General features: G+C 47.2%; 2 protein-coding genes across 18 annotated transcripts in view; one reads left to right on the forward strand and one right to left on the reverse strand.

Annotated features, from left to right (window-relative positions):
* The window catches only part of SLC7A7 (solute carrier family 7 member 7), an 85,529-nt gene that overhangs the window by 28,815 nt on the left and 36,046 nt on the right, over positions 1–20,668 (reverse strand). Inside the window, exons 1-3 of one of the 8 annotated variants that reach the window (XM_086322328.1) lie at positions 8,672–8,784; positions 6,195–6,306; positions 1,630–2,172 (exon numbers count right to left, since the gene is read on the reverse strand). In XM_086322328.1, coding sequence (XP_086178454.1) covers positions 1,630–2,128 — 499 coding nt within the window. In that variant the 5' untranslated portion in view covers positions 2,129–2,172; positions 6,195–6,306; positions 8,672–8,784. Of the gene's footprint in view, positions 1–1,629; positions 2,173–2,524; positions 3,323–6,194; positions 6,384–6,872; positions 6,961–8,377; positions 8,518–8,671; positions 8,785–20,668 lie in introns of those variants that run through there. The other 7 variants (XM_086322326.1, XM_086322331.1, XM_086322330.1 and 4 more) reach the window with 7 other exon arrangements.
* MRPL52 (mitochondrial ribosomal protein L52) lies at positions 8,423–19,249 on the forward strand. Of its 10 annotated transcripts, none has more exons than XM_086322350.1 (6): positions 8,423–8,549; positions 14,331–14,756; positions 14,867–14,927; positions 15,004–15,071; positions 18,639–18,703; positions 19,069–19,249. In XM_086322350.1, the coding sequence occupies exons 2-6, from the start codon at positions 14,534–14,536 to the stop codon at positions 19,219–19,221; spliced, it is 570 nt and encodes a 189-aa protein (XP_086178476.1). In that variant the 5' UTR covers positions 8,423–8,549; positions 14,331–14,533; the 3' UTR covers positions 19,222–19,249. The 10 variants fall into 10 exon arrangements, with proteins under 10 accessions (XP_086178476.1, XP_086178479.1, XP_086178483.1 ...); XM_086322353.1 differs by having other exon boundaries at positions 8,448–8,549; positions 14,331–14,741; positions 14,870–14,927; XM_086322357.1 differs by lacking the exon at positions 8,423–8,549 and having other exon boundaries at positions 14,870–14,927; positions 18,639–18,710.

Genomic DNA, 20,668 nt, shown 5'->3' on the forward strand with positions numbered 1-20,668 from the left:
ATGTACAAATTTAAATAATATTTATGAGATAGAGAAAAGGCCAGGGTACGTTGAAAGGATAGTTTTAAGAATCTAAGGACTTCCCTGGTGGTCCAGTGCCTAAGACTCTGCTTCTAATGCTGGGGGCCAGGGTTCGATTCCTGGTCAGTAGATCCCACATGCTACAACTAAGACCCGGCTCAGCCAAATAAATAAATATTAAAAAAAAGAAGAAGACTCTAGCCCACAAAGAATGTAAACTGGTACAGCCACTATGGAGAACAGTACAGAGGTTCTTCAAAAAAAGACTAAAAACAGAGTTGCCATATGCTCCAGCAATCCCACTCCTGGCAGATACCTGGACAAAAATGATACGCGAAGCCCCGTGTTCATAGCAGCACTATTCACAATTGCCAAGACATGAAAACAAACTAAATGTCCATTGACTGACGAACGGATGCGGTGTATATACACAATGGAATATTAGTCAGCCTGAAAAAGAATGAAAGAATGCCATTTGCAGCAACATGGATGGACCTAGAGACTATCATACAAAGTGAAGTCAAACAAAGACAAATAACATATGAATCACTTATATACGAAATCCAGAACACAACACAAATGAACAGACTCAAAGAGAAGACCGGTGTTTGCCAAGAGGGAGTGGGGAGTGGAGGGGAGGATTGGGAGCTTGGGATTAGCAGACATCAATTATACATGGGCTCCCAGGTGGCCCTAGTGGTAAAGAACCCACCTGCCCGTGCAGGAGATGTAAGACATGTGGGTTCAGTCCCCGGGGTTGGGAAGAATCCCTGGAGGAGGGCATGGCAACCCACTCCAGTATTCTTGCTTGGAGAATCCCATGGACACAGAAGCCTAGTGGGCTACTGTCCATAGAGCTGCAAAGAGTTGGACATGACTGAAGCAATTTAGCACCCACACAACTATTATATATAGAACAGATAAACAACAAGGTCCTACTGTACAGTACAGGGAACTGTATTCAATACCTGTGATATTCCGTGATGGGAATGAATATCAAAAAGAATGTATATGTATGTATAACTGAATCACTTTGCTGTACAGCAGAAATTAACACAACCCTGTAAATCATACTTCAATAAAATAAGTTGAAAATAAGAAAAGAATCTAGCCCACAAAAAACTCATGCAAACACAATAGGATATTCATGGGAGTGTTATCGGTAAGATTGAAAAACTGGAACCAACTGAAATGGCCATTAACAAAGGCCTGGTTGGTTAAATAAACAATATAGCCTTAAAATTAACATGGAATAACTTGAAGCTTTTTTTTTTCAGTAGATCTGTATGTCGAAAAGAAAACTACTGATAAATTCTGGGAAAAAAATAACTAGAAATATATGTGTACTATAACCCCATTTTTGTAAAACAGAACAAAATTATATCTCTTGAAGGTAAAGGTCAGCAAGGGCAGAGACTGTTAATGATGTTTACAGTGAGAAGTTGGAAGAAAGGATTTTTTTTTTTTTTGGACACTGAAGCCCTTTGAATTTTCACACTTAGCACACTCATGAACAACAACAAAAGTGTTTGTCCGAGGCATTCCTTTCCAGTTTCTTATCAGCTAAGCTGACTCACACCCCATCCCTCCTGCCCCAGCCCCACTTACAGATGCAGGCAGCAGCCAGCAGGCGGACAGCAGCATAGGGGGCCAAGCAGTTTGGGAAGATGGGCTGCACCAGGTAGTTGGCAAAGGTGATGGCGATGACGGCCTGGCTGGTGGGCTCGATGATGAGGAGCGAGGTCCACAGACGGACATAGGCAAGGAGTCCCCCAAAGGCCTCAAGGATGTAGGCGTAGCTGGCCCCAGATTTCTTAATGGTGGTGCCCAGTTCTGCATAACAAAGTGCCCCAAAGACAGAGAAGAGGCCCCCGATTGCCCAGATGACCAGGGAGAGGCCAAAGGAGGCACTGTAAATGAGCACACCTTTGGGGGAGACAAAGATGCCCGAACCAATCATGTTCCCCACAATCAGGCACACGCCATTCAGCAGCGAGATCTCCTTCTTCAGCTTCACCTGCTCCGGCTTGGGGCTGGCCTCATTGGCCAAGGGGGTGGCGTCCCTCTCATGCTGGGAGGCCACTTCATACTGAACGTCATCAACCATGGTGGAGGAGAAGAAAGCCTTTACCAGCTTCCTGGCATTGCCCTCTAAGGAAGAAAGATAAAGATATATATCAGGTTGGCAATTACAGAGAACTCTGCGCCCCAGAAGCCAGCATAGGCAATCCACCCACGCCCACCATTTTGGGGACCTTCTGCCTCTGAATGGAATCTCTTCTCCATCTGGCTCATCGAAATGACCCCAACTTGAATATTGAAAGAAAGGCACTCATCCCCCAGAGAGAAAACATGTTTCTCATGAGGCTGGTGCTTCCCGCCTGATTTACAAAATAGAAAACTAAATCCTGGTTCTATCTAAGCTCACTGGAGACAGGAAGACGAGCAATTTGGCAATTCCAAGGTGTCACTATCATGACGTCAGCCTGTGTTTCAGCCTTACCCCCTAAAAGTCTGTCTTCCCTCCAATTTCAGCCTCATCTGTCACGTGATGAGATGCAGCCTTGGAAACCAAACTTGCAAGCAGCTAACCTGTGGGTTCTCAACACAACACTGCCCTTTTCACCCAAGGACCCTGGCTCTGGCAAACCTAAAAGCTTCAGAGATCTCTTTCTCTGGAAACTCAGAGCCATGTCCCTGCTCAGGGAGCATCCTTTAACAACCATCCGCTGAACTCTTCAGTCCTAGCAAAGCCCAAGCAGCCCAGCCCCATCCAGAAAGAAGACAGGCCCTTCTCTTTTCCATGCTTTTCCTTTCCCAGATACCACAACCCCTAGTACTGCAGGCCTCTAGCCATCAAATCCCTGCATAGTTGCATCACCCAAAAAAAGTACGGATGAGAGATTGGTCCTCCAAATGTACAGCCCAGCTAGAGATGACTGGAGGCTGCTGATGACCACTCCCCACCCAGGTGTTGCTGCTGCAGAGACACCAAAGCCGAGGCAAGGAAACAGCTGAAGGGATAGCAAATGCCGGGCATCTCAGAGCAGGAAAAGCTAGGAGGAAGACAGGCCAGGCTGGCCAAGCAAGTGGACAGATTCTAGGGCTAGAGGCTCTCAGGAAAGGAAGCGATTGGACACTGCAGAGCAGTAAAGGGAGACTGGGCAAGATGAGGAGGGCTAAGAGGAAGCGGGGAAGCACACTCACTCCCCAGCCCTGAAGGAAGCAGGGCCCCAGCAGCAGCCAACCACACAGAGACCAGCCTCTGGGAGCTGTGGTCTGATCCCTCCTGCGTTTCAGTAAAAGGAAAGGCTAGGCAAATGCTTGTGGATTTAAGTCAAATCAAGAAGTCAAGAAGGGAGGAGGGAGGAAGAGAGAGGGGTGTTAAGCAACTGTCTGGGTCCAAGGTTCACTGGCCTTTCACATATACAAGAGGAAGGCTAGGAGCTCTTGGCTCAGCAGTTTCTGCGATAAGAAGGCGCTCTCTCAGGAATCTCCTTTGTCAGCTCTGCTCCAGGACTGGGGGCCCAGAAGAAAGGACCGATGGTCAGCTGAGTGCAGTTTCTGCAACCCCAGGGAAGTTCCCCCCAACCCCCACCGCCAGCTGCCAACCCCGAGCAAATCAGCTGAGGACAGGGCTGTGGCCGAGAAGGAAGGCACAGCCCTCTCTCGGTCCTCCAGGCCCCACCTTAGCCCCACTTCTCTCACCCCCCACAAGAAAGGCAGGAAGGCGGCACATTGTGAACAGAGGTTTGTTCACATGCAGATTAGAGGAAGTGTAAGTACAGTCCAACTCGTGATCGAGTGTCCTAAGAGAACTCTGCATACTTCCCCACATACAGTGACAGTGGCTGCCCGAAATTTGTGCCATGACTGGAGGGCTGGGCCCAGGCTGCTTCCAAGATCAAAATATGAGACTCAAACCTCTGGCTGCATCTGTGGCCCACTCACACGTCCTTTCATCCTTGAGAAAACATACCAGGATCTCTGCATAAAGTCCTACAAACACCTTCCCCAAATACGTTTACTCAAATTTCCTAAAAATATGGGGAAAGAATTTTTATTTCCAGAATTTTATTCTGGAAAGAACCTCTCCAGAGCTATACTGGAGAGGTCCAAAACAGAGGAAGTTGAGCATTTGGGGGAAAGCAAAAATTCTGTTTTTAGGGGCTACTTAAATTTGGTATTCCTGGTTTCTTTTACCAATAGAAATGTGTTCATTTTGAAATGGAACTGTCTTTCTATCCCTTCTCATGCCCTTTCACATCCTCTTTCCTTATTATCAGAGAACTAAGATCTAAAAAGCCCCAAGGGGCCTTATCTCCACCCTACAACTTCCCAAGCTAGTCCCTTAAACTTTTTTTTTCCCCCCCAGGAAGCTGATTCTGCTGTTAGACTCCCCAGAGATCACATGTCTCCCAAGCCACCCTCACAAAAACATCTTGAAATCCATCCAGAAGACTGTCCTTTTTTCCCAGCTTCCCGCTAAATGCTTCTATAACAGTAACTGTCATTTATTGAGCACTTACCTGAGCCAGAAACACTGCTAAACATCTACATGCCTTGTCTCATTTAATTCCTCCAGCAGCCCATAAGGCAGACACTAAGTCACCTCCCAGGATGCCCAAGTAGCAAGGTAGGTGGGCAGGCTAACCAACACAGCCCAAGCTCTGTCTCTTCAGCCTCCCCACCCACTCTGACCTGCCCAGTCTCTAGCCCTCCTCTTAGGCAAGAAAGCACTTTAGATGGCTCCCTAATGAATTATCTAGAGGAGGATGTGATTAGATTAAAAGAAAGTCTCCGCCATCCTTCAGCCTGAAGTCCAAGCTAAAGACTCCAACAAAGCCTGTCCATCTCCTTCCTGATTGCTTCTTCCCTTTCTCATCCCTTTGCAGGGATGAGAGGCAATTACAAGTCCTCCTGGCAGTGCTGCTATTGCTAGGGTGCCCACTTCTAAAGCAAACAAAATACACGGAAACACATCATGATGCCAGGCTTAAGATCAAATTCCCTGGCACCAAGGATGGGCATGTGGCCTAATGGGACGTAGTGGAAAGGGATGAAGGAGACGAGGGAAAGGGAAACTGTGACAGTAAGTGGGGAGAGACGTGTGCAGGGTTTAGTTCCTGGTTGGTGGTATCTGAAAAGTGAAATCTTCATCACTCACTGGGGGTGAAACTCACACTCCAGCAAACAGCACACCCTAGTGGTCTCACCAGGAAATGCTATATCTATAAGAGTAGAATCCTCCTCCTAGCCTACTCTTCAATAAACCTGCACAAACTCCACAGAAGAGGCTAACTTGAGAGAAAAGATACCCCATCTTTTCACAGCTACTACCCAGCACCAGCTCTGTGGGCAGGAAGGCACATCCTTGGTGGTTCACATTCCTTCCTAAGACCCCAGCTCTCAGGGTAATGCCTCCAACCATTCAGGCACCCTGGGACCAGCATGACCTGCCCTGAACTGTTCTCTTACCCCAGGCTTTACAAGAGAATCTTGCAGAGTCTAGAACCTCAGAAGATAACCACCATTCCTGAGGTGCATACATCTCTGAGGACCTAGTGGAGATTACAGGACAACACATTCATCCAACAGAAGTTTCAGATTCAGGGCTTCAGGGAGCACAAGAAGCAGGGCTCAAAGCAGGCAGTGCCAGGCACAGCAGCCAGTGAAGCCCCTTGCCCTGACCCCTCCCGTGAATGGCAAAACCCAAACACACTTCCTCCAGGAACCAGCATACAGTTCCTCAGTCAAGCTCAGGTTGCTAAGGTGAGAAGGTTCTTTCTCCCCCAGATACCATGTCCTGCCATCCTAGCTCCAACTGGACTGTGCTGACTCCCCAAACAATAGAAACAGAAAACACACACTCTGCTACAGCTGAATTCCCCCCATCTCCCCAAGCTGGAAGCTCAGCTCCTCCCTTCCCAGTTCTCCATTTGTTTTTCTGTATTCCACTACAACAGTCCCTTAAAAAAAAAAAAGTGCAACAAGCAAAAAAGGATTTACTTCAATGACCATGGCTTCCACTAACATAGGGCTGAAGTCTCAGGGCAGAGGACTGAGACTGTGGAGGGCTGAGGCTAGGAAACAAGCAATTTTCAGGACTCACTCCATTCTCCTCCAGCAAGACTTTCCCTCTTGCCCATTGTCCCTCCCATCCCATCACTTACCTGTCTGAGACCTTTGGGCAGGTGCAAGGAGGAGCTACCAGCACTCTGGAAGAGGGGCCGGTGCTGGGAAAGGGAACAAGGGGTAAGGCTCAAGCTCCAGTAACTGTTGACTCTGAGGAGCAGAAAAGGCAGAGGGTGACTCCGGGGACCGAAACGGAAAACAGGAAAACACATGTGTGACTCTGGCCGGCAGTGGGGAGGGGCCAGGGAACGAGTTGGAGCTGGGAATGCCTGTTCAGACCCTGAGGACCTCAATGGCTGCCTGCCTCCAGGCACCTTCTCTGCTCAGAGCCTCAGTTCCTCCCCCCCACCTGCCTCAGTCCCTGAACTACCTGGTTGTCCTACATTTACTGAGTTCTTAAGTTCTCCCAGTGACATAGGGTACTCTCTTGATGCCCTTTGCATGCGTGCATGCTCAGTGGCTTCAGACTCTTTGTGACCCCATGGACTGTAGTCCACCAGGCTCCTCTGTCTATTGCATTCTCCACGCAAGAATACTGGAGAGGGTTGCCATGCCCTCCTCCAGAGGATTTTCCCAACCCAGGAATCAAACCCATGTCTCCTGTGTCTCCTCCATTGCAGGTGGATTCTTTACCACTGAGCCACCAGGGAAGCCCCTTGATGCCCTTTACAACTCCCCGAGCCCCTCATTCCATTCCCTGCTCAACTCCCACTCACATACTATCCTTGGTCCTGTGGAAGGCACAAGATCCATGGTTAGGGCATTAGAACTCTGTGCTCCCATCTCAAAAGCCTCAGCCACTTCAATCCCTATGTAAGGCAACACATGCCAAGGAAGGTCAGTTGTAGGGGGCACAGCCACGCACACACCCAGACACTAAGCAAACCTACTCACACCACAGGTCCCCAACTGGTTCAGGTGATACGTGGCAACCCAGGTAAGAGCCAGGCAAGTGGACCAGAGTAAGCCCTGGCACCCTGGGCAATCTAATGAGTTGGCACCCCCTCAAACCAAGATTATTTAAATATCTGTTGAATGTTTACTTAGCAGAAGTGGGGGAATACCGACGGAATAAAAATTGGAAGCCTCATTCTTTCTATTCAAGAGTAGAGTTTAAGGCATGAATTCATTACATGCAGTTTTCTGAAGCAGTTTCTTGGTAGGCATATCAAATGATTTTGAATGTAGACAATAGCACAAGTCTCAGGGAGTGGCACTTCACAGCGAGGTGCAGCATTTTCCAAATTCCAGCTGTGACCACTGCCTTTAGGCAACTTGTATTAATACCTGTACCTGCATGTTTAACAATTATTCTAGAGACAGGTGGTCTAGGTAAGCAGTCATCAAGGATTCTTCAGTGGAAGGGAGCCAACTTACACTTCACCAACAGACAGAAATCAGAGCTCATTGGCTCCAAAAGTCTGAATTACTCCAGGATAATTCAGTGCTCTTTTAGACCCAGGCTGCTTGCCCAGCTGGCCTGCACCTTAATCCCACCCTGGATTCAGGTACAAGTTGTAAATGAGGGAAATGCTAGGAAGACAGTCCTAAGGCTGCCCCTGTTGACACTGGCCCCTACTTTCCTCCCCTCACTCCAGCCATGCTGGCCCCCCTTGCTGTTGCCACACAAGCCCTGACATCTCAAGGCGTCTGCATTTGCTGTTCCCTTGGCCTGGAACATTCTTCCCCATGATATTGCTCCTTCTCTCACTCATTCCATTCAGTGTGCTTAAACCGCACTCTCAAGAGACCTTCCCTGAGGAGTCTCTGAAGGAGTAGCTTCTTCCTTCAGCCAATCTCCATCCCCTTCACCATGCCTGACTTTTCTTCAAAGGCACTGGCTACCACCTGGAGTTTGTTTGTTGTCGCTTCCCCCACTAGAACGCAGCCCCACCACAGCGTCTTCATTCACCGGTACCCCCAGCGCAGGGTCCGTGTAGACAAAAAAGGGTTTGCTGGAAGAATAACTGGATGAATGATGCCTTTCTTCCTAGACTGGTTTCCAAGTTGAACTCCGGGAATGTCTTGCACTTGCTCTTCAGGCCCTCCTATGCTGCTGCTGGCCTGGCTCCCAAGCAACTTTGAAAAGTATCTGCTCTTTTTGATAGTAATGGGTTGAAGGGAAGGAAAAAGTATAGTTTTCTCAGTTTTACTGGGAGGCCTAGAATGGTTTGAAAGGGACTTTCTGTTTCATCAACGGGAAAACAAAGACAAAAAGCACCTCATTAACGCGCCTTCCCCGATCGATCGGAAGCTCTGTGCTGCAGTCCCACACCCAGCTCAGGTGGCCGGTCTGGGCGCGGCGAGAACAAGGCGCGACGTCCGCGAAGCGGTGAAAGGGCAGAGGGGACGAAGGCGGAGTGAGGCGAGTGCTCAGGTTCACGCAGATGCAGGTGGGTTCGAGTGGAACCGCAAACCCTTCAGCGGGAACTCTTTTCCCAGACCCGCCCCCGCAGAGCCCCGTGCCCCTCCCCCTCTCCCCTCCGCCCGCGCCGGGCCGGCGCGCCGCGCTCACCTTTGCCCGGGTCTCCCACTCTGCCCCCCAGCCTCGCTCGCCGGCCCCGCCCCTTGACGTCGTCCCAGTCGTTTCCCGTTACTTCCCTCTTTCGGCCCACGGTTCCGTATCTGCAGCCCCAAGGTCTCGCCTTCCCAACCCCGACCCAGCCACCGCCAGTCCCCAAAGCCCTCTGGAGAGCTCGGTTAGCACCCGGTGTCCAGATCTGGCTGCGGAGGCCGAGGCGGGCTCTGCGCTGGGGCACCAGGGCCTCACTACACCTGGACCCCTTCGTTCCCTCCACCTGGCCAAGCAGCCCCCGCCCCTCCCCGGGCTGCAGGAGGCGCTAGAGGTGGGGTGGGGGAGATTGTGGTGGGTGCAGTCGAAGATCGCAAATGTTCGAGAACCGAGAGGCCTCGCAACCCGCTCCCCTGCCCTGTCCTCGCTCAGCCAGAGCTGCGCTGCCCTTGGGAAATGAAAATGACCGCGGATACCCTTAGAGGCGTCCTCCGCCCCACGAGCGCTCAGCTTCCTCTTCCCTCCCTCCCAATCCAGCTCGAGCTCGTCGGCCCAAGGTGGGTCTGGGCGAGAGCCCCAAACCCTGGCAGCCCTGCCTCCAGCCCCGAGACGTTTTCGGCTGAAACTCCAGAGGGACTCTGGACCGCAAAGCCCCGTGGGGGAAGGGAGGGAGACGTTCCCGCTAGGAGCCAGGGGAGGGGGTCTCCCGGAAGGGCGATTCAACTCTCCGCCCCCTCGGGGAAGCTGTTGCGTCAGCTTCGAGATCCCAAATTAAAGCAAGTGGTCTCCCCCCGGCTGGAAGGTGTCAGGCCGTAGAGCCGCCGCCAGGAGGCAGCATGTAACCAAAGATGTCCGAGCAGAGGCTGGAGTCCCCACCGCACCTTTCTTGGACCCAATAAAAGAGGGAGTTGCTGGGCTAATTCAAGGAAAGGAATCTGGAAATGTTTCACCACGTATTAAAACTAAAAGATGACTTGTAAATAATACAATTTCCTTTTGTATACCTTATGGACAGTCCAGCTTTGGCATCTTTTAAAGCCAAAGATTCGCTGCAGAGATTCATAGCGAACCAACCACCTTCAAGACCTGTCTGGTGGAAAGGCACATGTAAGAGACTTCCCCGGGACAAGGCAAGAAAAAAAAAAAAAAAGGGTAGCCCTGAGGTTATAATTTACCCATGTTGAAGCTGGGTCATTTAACACACAATTTAGCCTATACTGAATGAGCAAGGATTTGACAGCAAGGTAAAAGAAAAGGAATATGTTACGATAGATTATATAAGCAATAAGGAAACAATACGCAAAGCTATGTATTGTGTGAGTGGGTGGTTTATAACTGTCCGTTCCCACAGTTCTTGCATAGAGTGACAGTGATTTAGATCTTTGTTGAGCTGTCCTAAGAAGGAATGTGAAACAAGACACTTCCCAAGTAGTTCGCTCTTCTTCAATCTTAGAATTTAGTCACCGAATGCTGAAAGGGGAAGAGGTTACAAAATGAGGTGGAATTAGCCACCCAGAGTCAGCCTTACTTATGTTTTTTCTCCAAAGTCATCATTACTTATCACAACGGTTTAAAAAGAACCAAAATTCTCAGTGCACTTGTACAGAAATTACTGTATACAGACCTGACAGAACGATATTTGAATAAATGTGTTGGACAAAAACATCAGTGGTTAAACAAAATGTTAACGCCAAATACAGGCCATAGTGTGATGCCCTTGAGAGGCAAAGGACTTTTAAGGGGAAAGACACGGAGCTCAAATTCCTGATATTTCTCACCATTGTTACCTCCAGCCTTTGCCAGATGAAGTCCAGAGGTTGAAAGACATTGAGTTAGGGGATGATGAAGCCGCTTTCCTGTGGCTTAGAGTCTGGTGAAGTCACTGAGGAGTGCTGTCCAAGTGCCAAACCCCTCTCCGCCCAACAGGGTTCCATAAGGTCCCTGAGAATGCTGATGATGTTAGCTGTCAGCACCTGGAGTTCTCTTTCTCTCTCCCTCTCAAAATCCTGACACCTATTTCCTGCTATTTACAACCCACAGATTGTCCCCCTGCCACATCACTCTAACCACGTCAAAGGCTGAACTTATCTTCCTTCCAAAGACCTTTCCCCCACCCCCAACCCCCACATTCCCCAGTTTTTCAGATTTAGCTTCCCATCCTGCCCTGAAATCCTCCAGCCCTGGCTCCTCGACTCCCTCAGCTATTAAACTAGTACATGTGTTCACTTTTGCATGTGGAGTTCATACTGTCTACATTTTTTTCTAACATTTATCTTTGGTGATTTCTTTACAATTTGATTTGATTTATGTCATACGTTAACATAATAGCACCCCACTCCAGTACTCTTACCTGGAAAATCCCATGGACGGAGGAGCCTGGTAGGCTGCAGTCCATGGGGTCACCCGATAAAGAGTCGGACACGACTGAGAGACTTCACTTTCACTTTTCACTTTCATGCATTGGAGAAGGAAATGGCAACCTACTCCAGTGTTCTTCCCTGGAGAATCCCAGGGACGGGGGAGCCTGGTGGCCTGCCGTCTATGGCGTCGCACAGAGTCGGACACACCTGAAGCGACTTAGCAGCAGCAACATGAATTAACCATAGGTGTACATATGCCCCATCCCTCTTGAATCTCTCTCCCACCTCCTGCCCATTCCCACCCGTCTAGGTTGTTACAGAGCCCCAGTTTGAGTTCCCTGAGTCATTCAACAAATTCCCATTGGCTTTCTATTTACATCTGTTAGTGTATATTCTTCCATACTACCCTATTCATCTCACCTTCTCCCTCTTTTCCCCCACCCTTGTCCGTAAGTCTGTTCTCTATGTCTGTGTCTCCATTGCTGCTCTGAGAAGTTTCATCAGTACCATCCATCTATAAGTCATATCTATGTGTTAATATATGATATTTTTCTCTTTCTGACCTACTTCACTCTGTATAATAGGTTCTAGTCATCCACCTCATTAGAACTGACTCAAATGTGTTCCTTTTAATGGCTGAGTGATATTCCATTGTGTATATGTACCACAACTTCTTTATCCATTCATCTGTCAAAGGACATCTAGGTTGCTTCCATGTCTTAGCTATTGTAAATAGTGCAGCAATGAACATTGGGGTACGGGTGTCTTTTTCAGTTTTGGTTTCTTCAGGGTACATGCCTAGAAGTGGTATTGCTGGGTCATATGATGGTTTTATCCCTAGTTTTTTAAGGCATCTCCATACTGTCTTCCATAGCGACTATATCAATTTATATTCCCATCAGCAGCGCAGGAGGGTTCCCTTTTCTCCACACACTCTCCAGGGCTTATTGTTTGTGGATTTTTTGATTTTGGCAATTCTGTCTAGTGTGAGATGATTTATCATTGTAGTTTTGATTTGCATTTCTCTAATGAGTGATGGTGAGCATCTCTTCATGTGTTTATTAGCTATCCATATGTCTTTGGAGAAATTATCATCTACACTATCAGTTCACCTTAATGCATGTGGCCTTTTCTATGATTTTATACCCATAGTGTATGAGTTACTAGAAGACAGGAGTATTGCTGGTTTAACTTCTTTATATAGTGTTGATGGTAGTGCCAGCCTGCTTTCCTATGAATCTTGAATGTTAACACCGATTTTATTTTTCCAGTCCTTGGTTTCTACTACTTGATTCTCCAACTGTAAATTAGGTAATGGGATTTCAGTGCTGTCTGCCTCAGCTGCCTCTCAGAACCAGTCAAAGACACATGGAGGCTGGCTTGGGAAAGGTGTTACTCAGTCACTGTTGCAACTGTAAAATAAATCCACATCCACATTTTGGTTCAATTTCCTGATCTCTGAAAATTACAAGCAATCTCCATAGTGACTGCTTCCTGATCTGTCTTATCTACTTTATAGGTTTATTATGAAATTTTAAATAGAAGTGCTTATATCATTTATACAGAAGTGTTTTGATAACTGAAAATTAAGTGTACAAATGTAAAATGGTAGTAGTACTCTATTGTCTTACTTTCCTTGCTAAGTTTTTGGGTCCATCCATTGGCTTATAGCCAAGGTTATTTTATTCTCATCCTTTTTTCTAGTTCATCCCTCCCCTGTACCATTCTTATTGTTATCCAAACAGCTGCCATTTACTTCTTAAACCAGGATCCACCCTTCCCCTCTTTCAAAGTGCAGTTCAGAGCCACCTCCTGTGGAAAAACTTCCCAGTCTTGCAGGAGGAAATGATAAACTTCCAGATAGACCATTACACCACTCCCTCAGGTTTCCCCAGTCAGCATGTATTTAAGTGTCTAGCCTAGCACAAGAGTAATGGACACTTCTGTAAAAGCTTCACCATTTTTATAGCACTTTCACTTACGTTATCATTTTCTAAATGTTTTCATAAATGTGATATATTCAGCTTTTTTGTCAATGAAGAAATTAAAGATAAATGACTTCCCCAGGGTAAGTACAGGCATACCTCAAGATAGTTCAGGTTCAGTTTCAGACCACCATAATAAAAGAAATATCACAATAAAGAGAATGACATGAATTTTTCAGTCTCCCTGTACATGTAACATTACATTTACACTATATTACGGTCTATTAAGTGTGACTAGCATTTGTTGTTTGGAGAAGGCAATGGCACCCCACTCCAGTACTCTTGCCTGGAAAATCCCATGGACGGAGGAGCCTGGTAGGCTGCAGTCCATGGGGTCGCTGAGGGTCGGATACGACTGAGCGACTTCACTTTCACTTTTCACTTGCATGCATTGGAGAAGGAAATGGCAACCCACTCCAGTGTTCTTGCCTGGAGAATCCCAAGGGCGGGAGAGCCCACCTGGCAGACGGTGGGCTGCCGTCTATGGGGTCGCACAGAGTCGGACACGACTGAAACGACTTAGCAGCAGCAGCAGCATTTGTTGTTATTGTTCAGTCGTGTCCGACTTGTTGCAACTCCATGAACTACAGCACTTCAGGCTTCTCTGTCCATCACTCTCTCCCTATCATTATGTCTTAAAAAAAAAAAAAAACACTAATTGAAAAAGTGCTAAAAAATGTCAAAACAAATTACAAGAGTAACATTAAAGATCACTGATCACAGTTCACCTTAACAATAATACCAAAGCTTGAAATACTTCAAGAATTACCAAAACATGACACAAAGGCACAAAGTGAATGAATGCTCTTTGAAAAACCTGGCACTGATAAGACGTTCTATGCAACGTTGCTACAAACCTTCAATTTGTAAAAAATGCAGTACTTGCAAAGCACAATAAAAGTATGTCTGTAAGTGATTTAAAATAAAAAAAGAAAGAAGCCACGGGATCTGGGTTTGCCACTTACTAGTACCTGCCTCACAAGGCTTTCGCATGGATATTACACAATGTGTGGTGGTAGCTTTATAAAAATGGAATCAGAGCTTAGCGCCAATTCAGCTTCCTCAAGAAAGCCTTCTTTGACACTATACTCCAGATCAAGTTTTCATATGCTTACAAGCAACACCTACTTCCCTTCCCAGTACTCATCTCAGCTGTAATATTACTGTAATGTGTATGATTACTGTCCTCTTTCTCTAGACTTGGAGCAGAGGGACCTTTGCTTTGCTCTCCACACTGACTACAGTGCTCCTCACATGTAAGCTCTTCAACTTTGATAAATGAGTGAGAACTGAAACCCTAATTTTGATTCACTGTAGATTTCACTCTGGCTAAGGAAAACATGTTACAGTGATGCTAGAAGACAGATGCTAGAAGACCTCATGGTCACGTGGACGTTACTCAACTGAGATAAATTTCAAAGGACTAGTGGCCGCGGCAAGGAGACAGAAGGCTGTGGGGAGACAGTTCAGAACGGTTTCGTCTGAGAGGACGCGACTTCCACAAAGTTGTACCCAACACTATGAACACATACTCAGAACAACCGCTCTCCTCCAAAACACCCTGGAAGCAATTTTGCCCCTCTTTTCCGTACGATGAGCCAAGATGGCGGGGCCCGTGTTTGAATACCAGATTCAAGATGGCAACTTCCTGCTTCCCGCGCAGCTTCGCGCGTGGCCAACGAGGCCACGCCCACTTCCGGCTCCTGCGCCTCAGCATGGCCGCTTTGGGTATGCTGCTCTCTAGTAAGTGTGTGTGAGGTCGGTGGGCTCCGGAGTTTCCCGGGGTGGGGATGGGCCGCAGATCCCTGGGCTGGCTGCGCGGCCTCTCTCCCAGCTCTGCCCCGTTTTCCCAGCAGGTGTCCGGAGACTGCACTGCGGCTCCGCGGCTCGGGCAGGCAGCCAGTGGCGACTCCGGTGAGTGCCCGTCGGGAAGAAACTGGGGGGCCAGAAGTTGGCCTGAATCCTCACCGAACTGTTTTTCTCCATCCAGGCAGGGCCTTGCTGCCAACCCCTCCGGCTATGGGCCCCTTACGGAGCTCCCAGACTGGTCGTACGCGGGTGAGCGCTGATCTGACAGTTAACTCCACTTCGGAGATTTTCACCCTGAGGGAACGCCCCTGGACGTAGCGGAGCTGGGAGTGGGGGGAAGGAGTGTCAAAGTGGAGGTGTGTCTGAACGGACAGCTTAATGAACTTTATGTTTGGAGTTGGAAGGGAAGAAGCCCTGCTGTTTACTTTGTGAATTAAACTACCCCTGTGGAAAGGAAAGCTGGACGGAACCTCTCGGCTTGTGGGGATAAGCAGAAAATAATTCTTATTTAGGGGGTCACCGGGGAGAGACAAGACTTTGTGTTGTCAAAGAGGGACGTGAATTTTTCGAAGTTAGGAAGGGGACTTCACTGGTGGTTCAGTGGTGAGGACTCCGTGCTCCCAATGCAGGGAGCCTGGGTTCGATCTGATCGGGGAGCTAAATCCCACCTGCCACAACTGAGAGTTTGCCTGCAGCAGCTAAAGATGCCGCAGGCCACCCACAACTAAGACCTGGTACAGCCAAGTAAATAATAAAAATTTTTAGAAAATTACAAAGAACTGCCCTTCTGTGTGGGGAGTACATTGTTGAGAGTTTGTTACCAAATGCAGGGAGAGCTCTTTGAAAGGCTGCCTAAATGATCCTCTGAGAGAGGCTTAGAAGAGTGAGGGCAGAGCATGGTGGGTTCCCTTTGGAAAAAGTTTCTTCCTTTAAAAAAAAACGCCCTAAAAAAGAAGGACCTTAGAAAAGCTGAAGCCATTCCCCACTCCATTGGAACTTCAGTTCAGAGGTGGGAAAATTGCCTGGGAGCACACAGCTAGGTAATAGCAAAGCCAAGACTAGAACTGGGCAGAGACCAGGCAGGCCCCCTTCAACAGCACAGAGTATAGTTTATAGGAGTATGAAAAAGAAATAGTGAAAGTCAGTTGCACAGTCTTGTCTCACTCTTTGCGATCCCATGGACTCTAGTCCGCCAGGCTCCTCTGTCCTTAGAATTCTCCAGGCAAGAGTCCTGAAGAGGGTTGCCATTTATAGGGATATAAACCTATATAATCAGATATGTGGTGGGTTAATCAGGGTTAATCAGATATGTGGTGGCTGCGGAGGATGGTGATTTTTTCTACTTGTTATTTACTGTAGGAAGTCTAGGATTTCTTGAGATATTGGAAGGACTCTGGAATTGATTTTTTTAATGCGGACCATTTTTAAAGTCTTTATTGAATTTGTTACAATACTGTTTCTGTTTTTTTATGTCTTGGCGGTTTTTTTGTTTTTGTTTTTTGGCCTCAAGACACGTGGGATCTTAGCTCCTGTTGTGGCACAGCACAGGCTTAGTTGCCCCACAGCGTGTCCCCTGCATTGGAAATAGGATTCTTAACCACTGGACCACCAGGAAAGTCCTACAATTGATTCTTAATCCAGGCTTGCTTCTCTACTTGGTAACTTTATGGTCTTGGACAAGTTACTTAATTGTATCTCAGTTTCCACTTCTGTAAAAGGATACCTATCTCAGGTGGTTCTTGTAAGGAGAAAATAAAACATCCAATGTCAAACACCTGATGTACACAGTATTGGTTCCCTTTCTTGATGAATAATATCTCTTATTTGTCTTGCCTTTGAACTTTGGCAGCATTTTCACTCTCTTTGTAGAAAGTATCCCTTTATTCTCCATTATAAACTACTTGAGATGAAGATATTGCATTTTTCTTTTTTCCAGCAAATGGTTATGAGATGTTTATTATGTGCCTACACTATTTATATTACAGTGAAAGTAAGGGATATAGTCCTTGATCTTAAGGAACTTAAAGTCTGAGCTGGTAAAACAAAGCATGATATTTTAAAGATTAATTAATATTTCAATGCTCTGCCCCTTTCCAGAAGAATTTGAGATAGATAAATAAGACTAAAAATAATCAGTAGTACAGTAAATGTCCCCAAGTAGTAGGTTCCTCTGTCCATGGGATTCTCAGGCAAGGATACTGGAGTGGATTGCCATTCCTTTCTCCAGGGGATCTTCCTGAGCTAGGGATCAAACCTAGGTCTCCTGCATTGCAGACAAATTCTTTACTGTCTGAGCTACAGGGAAGCCCTTCAGTTCAGTTCAGTTCAGTCGCTCAGTTGTGTCCGACGCTTTGCGACCCCATGAATCGCAGCACACCAGGCCTCCCTGTCCATCACCAACTCCCGGAGTTCACTCAGACTCATGCCCATTGAGTCAGTGATGCCATCTAGCCATCTCATCCTCTGTCATCCCCTTCTCCTGCCCGCAGTCCCTCCCAGCATCAGAGTCTTTTCCAGTGAGTCAGCTCTTCACATGAGGTAGCCAAAGTATTGGAATTTCAGCTTCAACATCAGTCCTTCCAATGAACACCCAGGACTGATCTCCTTTAGAATGGACTGGTTGGATCTCCTTGCAGTCCAAGGGACTCTCAAGAGTCTTCTCCAATACCACAGTTCAAAAGCATCAATTCTTCAGCACTCAGCTTTCTTCATAGTCCAACTCTCACATCCGTACATGACCACTGGAAAAACCATAGCCTTGACTAGATGGACCTTTGTTGGCCAAGTAATGTCTCTGCTTTTGAATATGCTATCTAGATTGGTCATAACTTTCCTCCAAGGAGTAAGCGTCTTTTAATTTCATGGCTGCAGTCACCACCTGCAGTGATTTTGGAGCCCAAAAAAATAAAGTCTGACACTGTTTCCACTGTTTCCCCATCTATTTCCCATAAAGTGATGGGACCAGATGCCATGATCTTAGTTTTCTGAACGTTGAGCTTTAAGCCCAATTTTTTCACTCTCCTCTTTCTCTTTCATCAAGAGGCTTTTTAGTTCCTCTTCACTTTCTGCCATAAGGGTGGTGTCATCTACATATCTGAGGTTATTGATATTTCTCTCTGCAATCTTGATTCCAGCTTGTGCTTCTTCCAGCCCAGCGTTTCTCATAATGTACTCTGCATATAAGTTAAATAAGCAGGGTGACAATATACAGCCTTGATGTACTCCTTTTCCTATTTGGAACCAGTCTGTTGTTCCATGTCCAGTTCTAACTGTTGCTTCCTGACCTGCATATAGTCCTTAAATGTCCCCAAATAGACAAATATTAAATGATGGAGATGCATTTCTTTCAGAAGAGAGTGACAGAGTTGAAGAGGTTAGAGAAGGGTTTCTGGGACAAGTAGGGCTGGGGTTAGGCCTAAGAATGAGAATTTGGCTGAAAGGAAAGGAAAAGAGGATATTTCATTATGGAGTGAATAGAATTCAGCAAGGACTCAGTGGTGAGTAGAACAGTAATCCAATTGCTTGAGTGGAGTGTATCTGAAGATAAAACAGGAGATTCAGCATCACAAAGGACCTTGAATTCTAGGCTAATGATGGGTAAGTAGAGTAGGAACATGCCTTGGAGCTTATTCTCGGTGGTTCTGGCATACTTCACCATTGAAGATGAAGGAAGTGTTCTAGGGGAATGAAGCTACAGTGGGTATGAAATAGAAGAGAGGAGCTTGAGATTGGTTCTTCCCTCTTTTGCTGTCACAGCCACTTGGCCAGGGTACTGTAGGCTCTAACACTTGCCTTTCCTTTCACTTCTATCTGCAGATGGCCGCCCTGCTCCTCCAATGAAAGGCCAGCTTCGAAGAAAAGCCCAAAGGGAAAAGTTTGCGGTGAGTAGCTAGATCTCCAGCCAGGACAAACTGTAACTGGCTGGAGAACATTTAAATTGTACTTTGTCCTGAGTTGGCACCTAAGCTGACACGTACCCCTCACTTGGAGGTTTTATGCACTGAAGGTTTTAACAGTACTGTGAGAAGGGAGAATAGACTGGGGCACTCCTAAGGCAGGAACCAATGATAGACACCCACTTTGCTTCCTTCCTCCTGCTTGCCAGCCCAGGACCTGGTTCCACCCCTTCCCCAGTCAGTGGTGTCACTTTCCAGCCGAAACCTGACTTTGATCTGTGAATGAAAGGATATATGGTGCAGAGCTCAAGCCCCAGATGTTATCCACACTGTTTTCCTGTCTGTTTCAGAGACGAGTTGTACTGCTGTCACAGGAAATGGATGCTGGATTACAGGCATGGCAGCTCAGACAGCAGGAGAAGTTGCAGGAAGAAAAAAGGAAGCAGCAGAATGCTCTTAAACCCAAAGGGGTTCTACTACAAAACCCAGGACCAAGTCAATAAAAAAAGCAACTCCTGTCTCCCTTCCCAAGCCTGTCTCTGGCTTTCTTTTCTAGTACCTGGATGTGTCTTCCCTGCCAGAAGAAAGCCTTATGTTCCCCATCAGGGCAAAAGGGTGGACACCAAGAAGAACGGGCTATAAAACCACTGCCTGGAAGGGTTGACTCAGTCCCCTCACCCCCAGCTCCATTCCAGTTCAGCAGAATCTTGCTCTGGAGTATTTACTCCCTCTTTTACAAGCCATACTGGCCCAACTATGAGCAGTAGTAGCTGCTCTACAAACATGAAAAAGGGGGCAACAGTTTTCCTGGTTTTAGCCAGGCACTCAAGCCTTTAACAGCCCATACACAATTGAGGCCACATGCAGTAATGCATTTAATAAATATTTTTATGAAAAGCTTTCTAGCTGAGATCTACTTTTTGGCAAGAAAATAGTATCAGTTTTCCTACACTTCAGATAGATGGCCCTAGAAGATACTCCCACTGGGAAGGCGGACATGGGAAGAGCCAACTTGGGTGTTGCACGTTCTGCTGAAGAGTTGGATCCTGAGGTTTCTGTGGTTCTGACTGAATTCCAGAGGTTGGTTGGTCCAGATTTCCCGACTCCCATTTGTGTAGGGGAGCCCTGAGGTGCTCAGTGCCCAAACAGTCACTGTGTAATGGGCACCTAGTAGCCAGCATGTACTTCCATAAGTCCCTTAGCTGCACAGGCCCCAGGAAACCTTTCATTTTATTGGTCATGGCTCCCATGGATTTCTGAGAGAAAAAGGACAGTACAGAGTACTGGACTTTTCCATTTTCCTGCCGCAAAATGTGATAGTTCCTGGATCTCTAGGATTTATGGAACTTTCTACCTGAAATAATTTATGTCCAGCCTCCTTTATTCCTTCCCTTGTTTTCCCTCCCCTCTTCTCCACCCCCACCCCCGACTACCTCCTTCCTCTCTGGCTGACCAGTGCAATTCTTGGATATTAGATTTTGCTGATGGTCGACTTTTCTGTCTCCCACACTTTTCCTGCTTCTGTTGTGTTGCTTTTCCAGATCTAGCCCTCAACCTCTTATCTGTCTCCCTTTCCCACTGCCTGCTCTGGCCGGCCCAGCCCCCTTCTCTGCATACCTCCATCTTTTGTTCTCAGAGTCTAGGCCGCCCTTGAAGGAGGAGGGTATGCTCTCTAAGGGACCGTCTCCTTTTCCAGTGTAGAGGTGGAACCCCCACAGTCCTGACTCCCAGCCCCTCTTTTCTGCAGTCTTGCCAAACTTCATTTGTCTTTCCTCAGATGCCATGGCCTTGCACTCCTTTCCTGCTGTAGTTTAAGGGGCAATAGTTTAAGATCACAAAGGACAATAATAAAGGGAGCACATGTGTCTTTGTACAAACAGGACCTCCAGATCCAATGTGGTGGGATTTGTCAGTGGGTAGTTGCATTTTGTTATTGTTGCATTCCCCCCC

Source organism: Bos grunniens, chromosome 10 (assembly GCF_055505025.1).
Source record: "Bos grunniens cultivar Pamir isolate PY7600 chromosome 10, Bosgru_T2T1.0, whole genome shotgun sequence".
In the NCBI taxonomy this organism is placed as follows: Eukaryota; Metazoa; Chordata; class Mammalia; order Artiodactyla; family Bovidae; genus Bos; species Bos grunniens.

Excerpts from the sequence above, each read along its gene's own strand:
- MRPL52 (XM_086322350.1), top strand. The coding sequence starts at position 14,534 with ATGAACACATACTCAGAACAACCGCTCTCCTCCAAAACACCCTGGAAG. Across the intron at positions 14,757-14,866 it reads TTTGGGTATGCTGCTCTCTA|CAGGTGTCCGGAGACTGCAC; the intron begins GTAAGTGTGTGT and ends CCGTTTTCCCAG. Across the intron at positions 15,072-18,638 it reads CCCAGACTGGTCGTACGCGG|ATGGCCGCCCTGCTCCTCCA; the intron begins GTGAGCGCTGAT and ends TTCTATCTGCAG.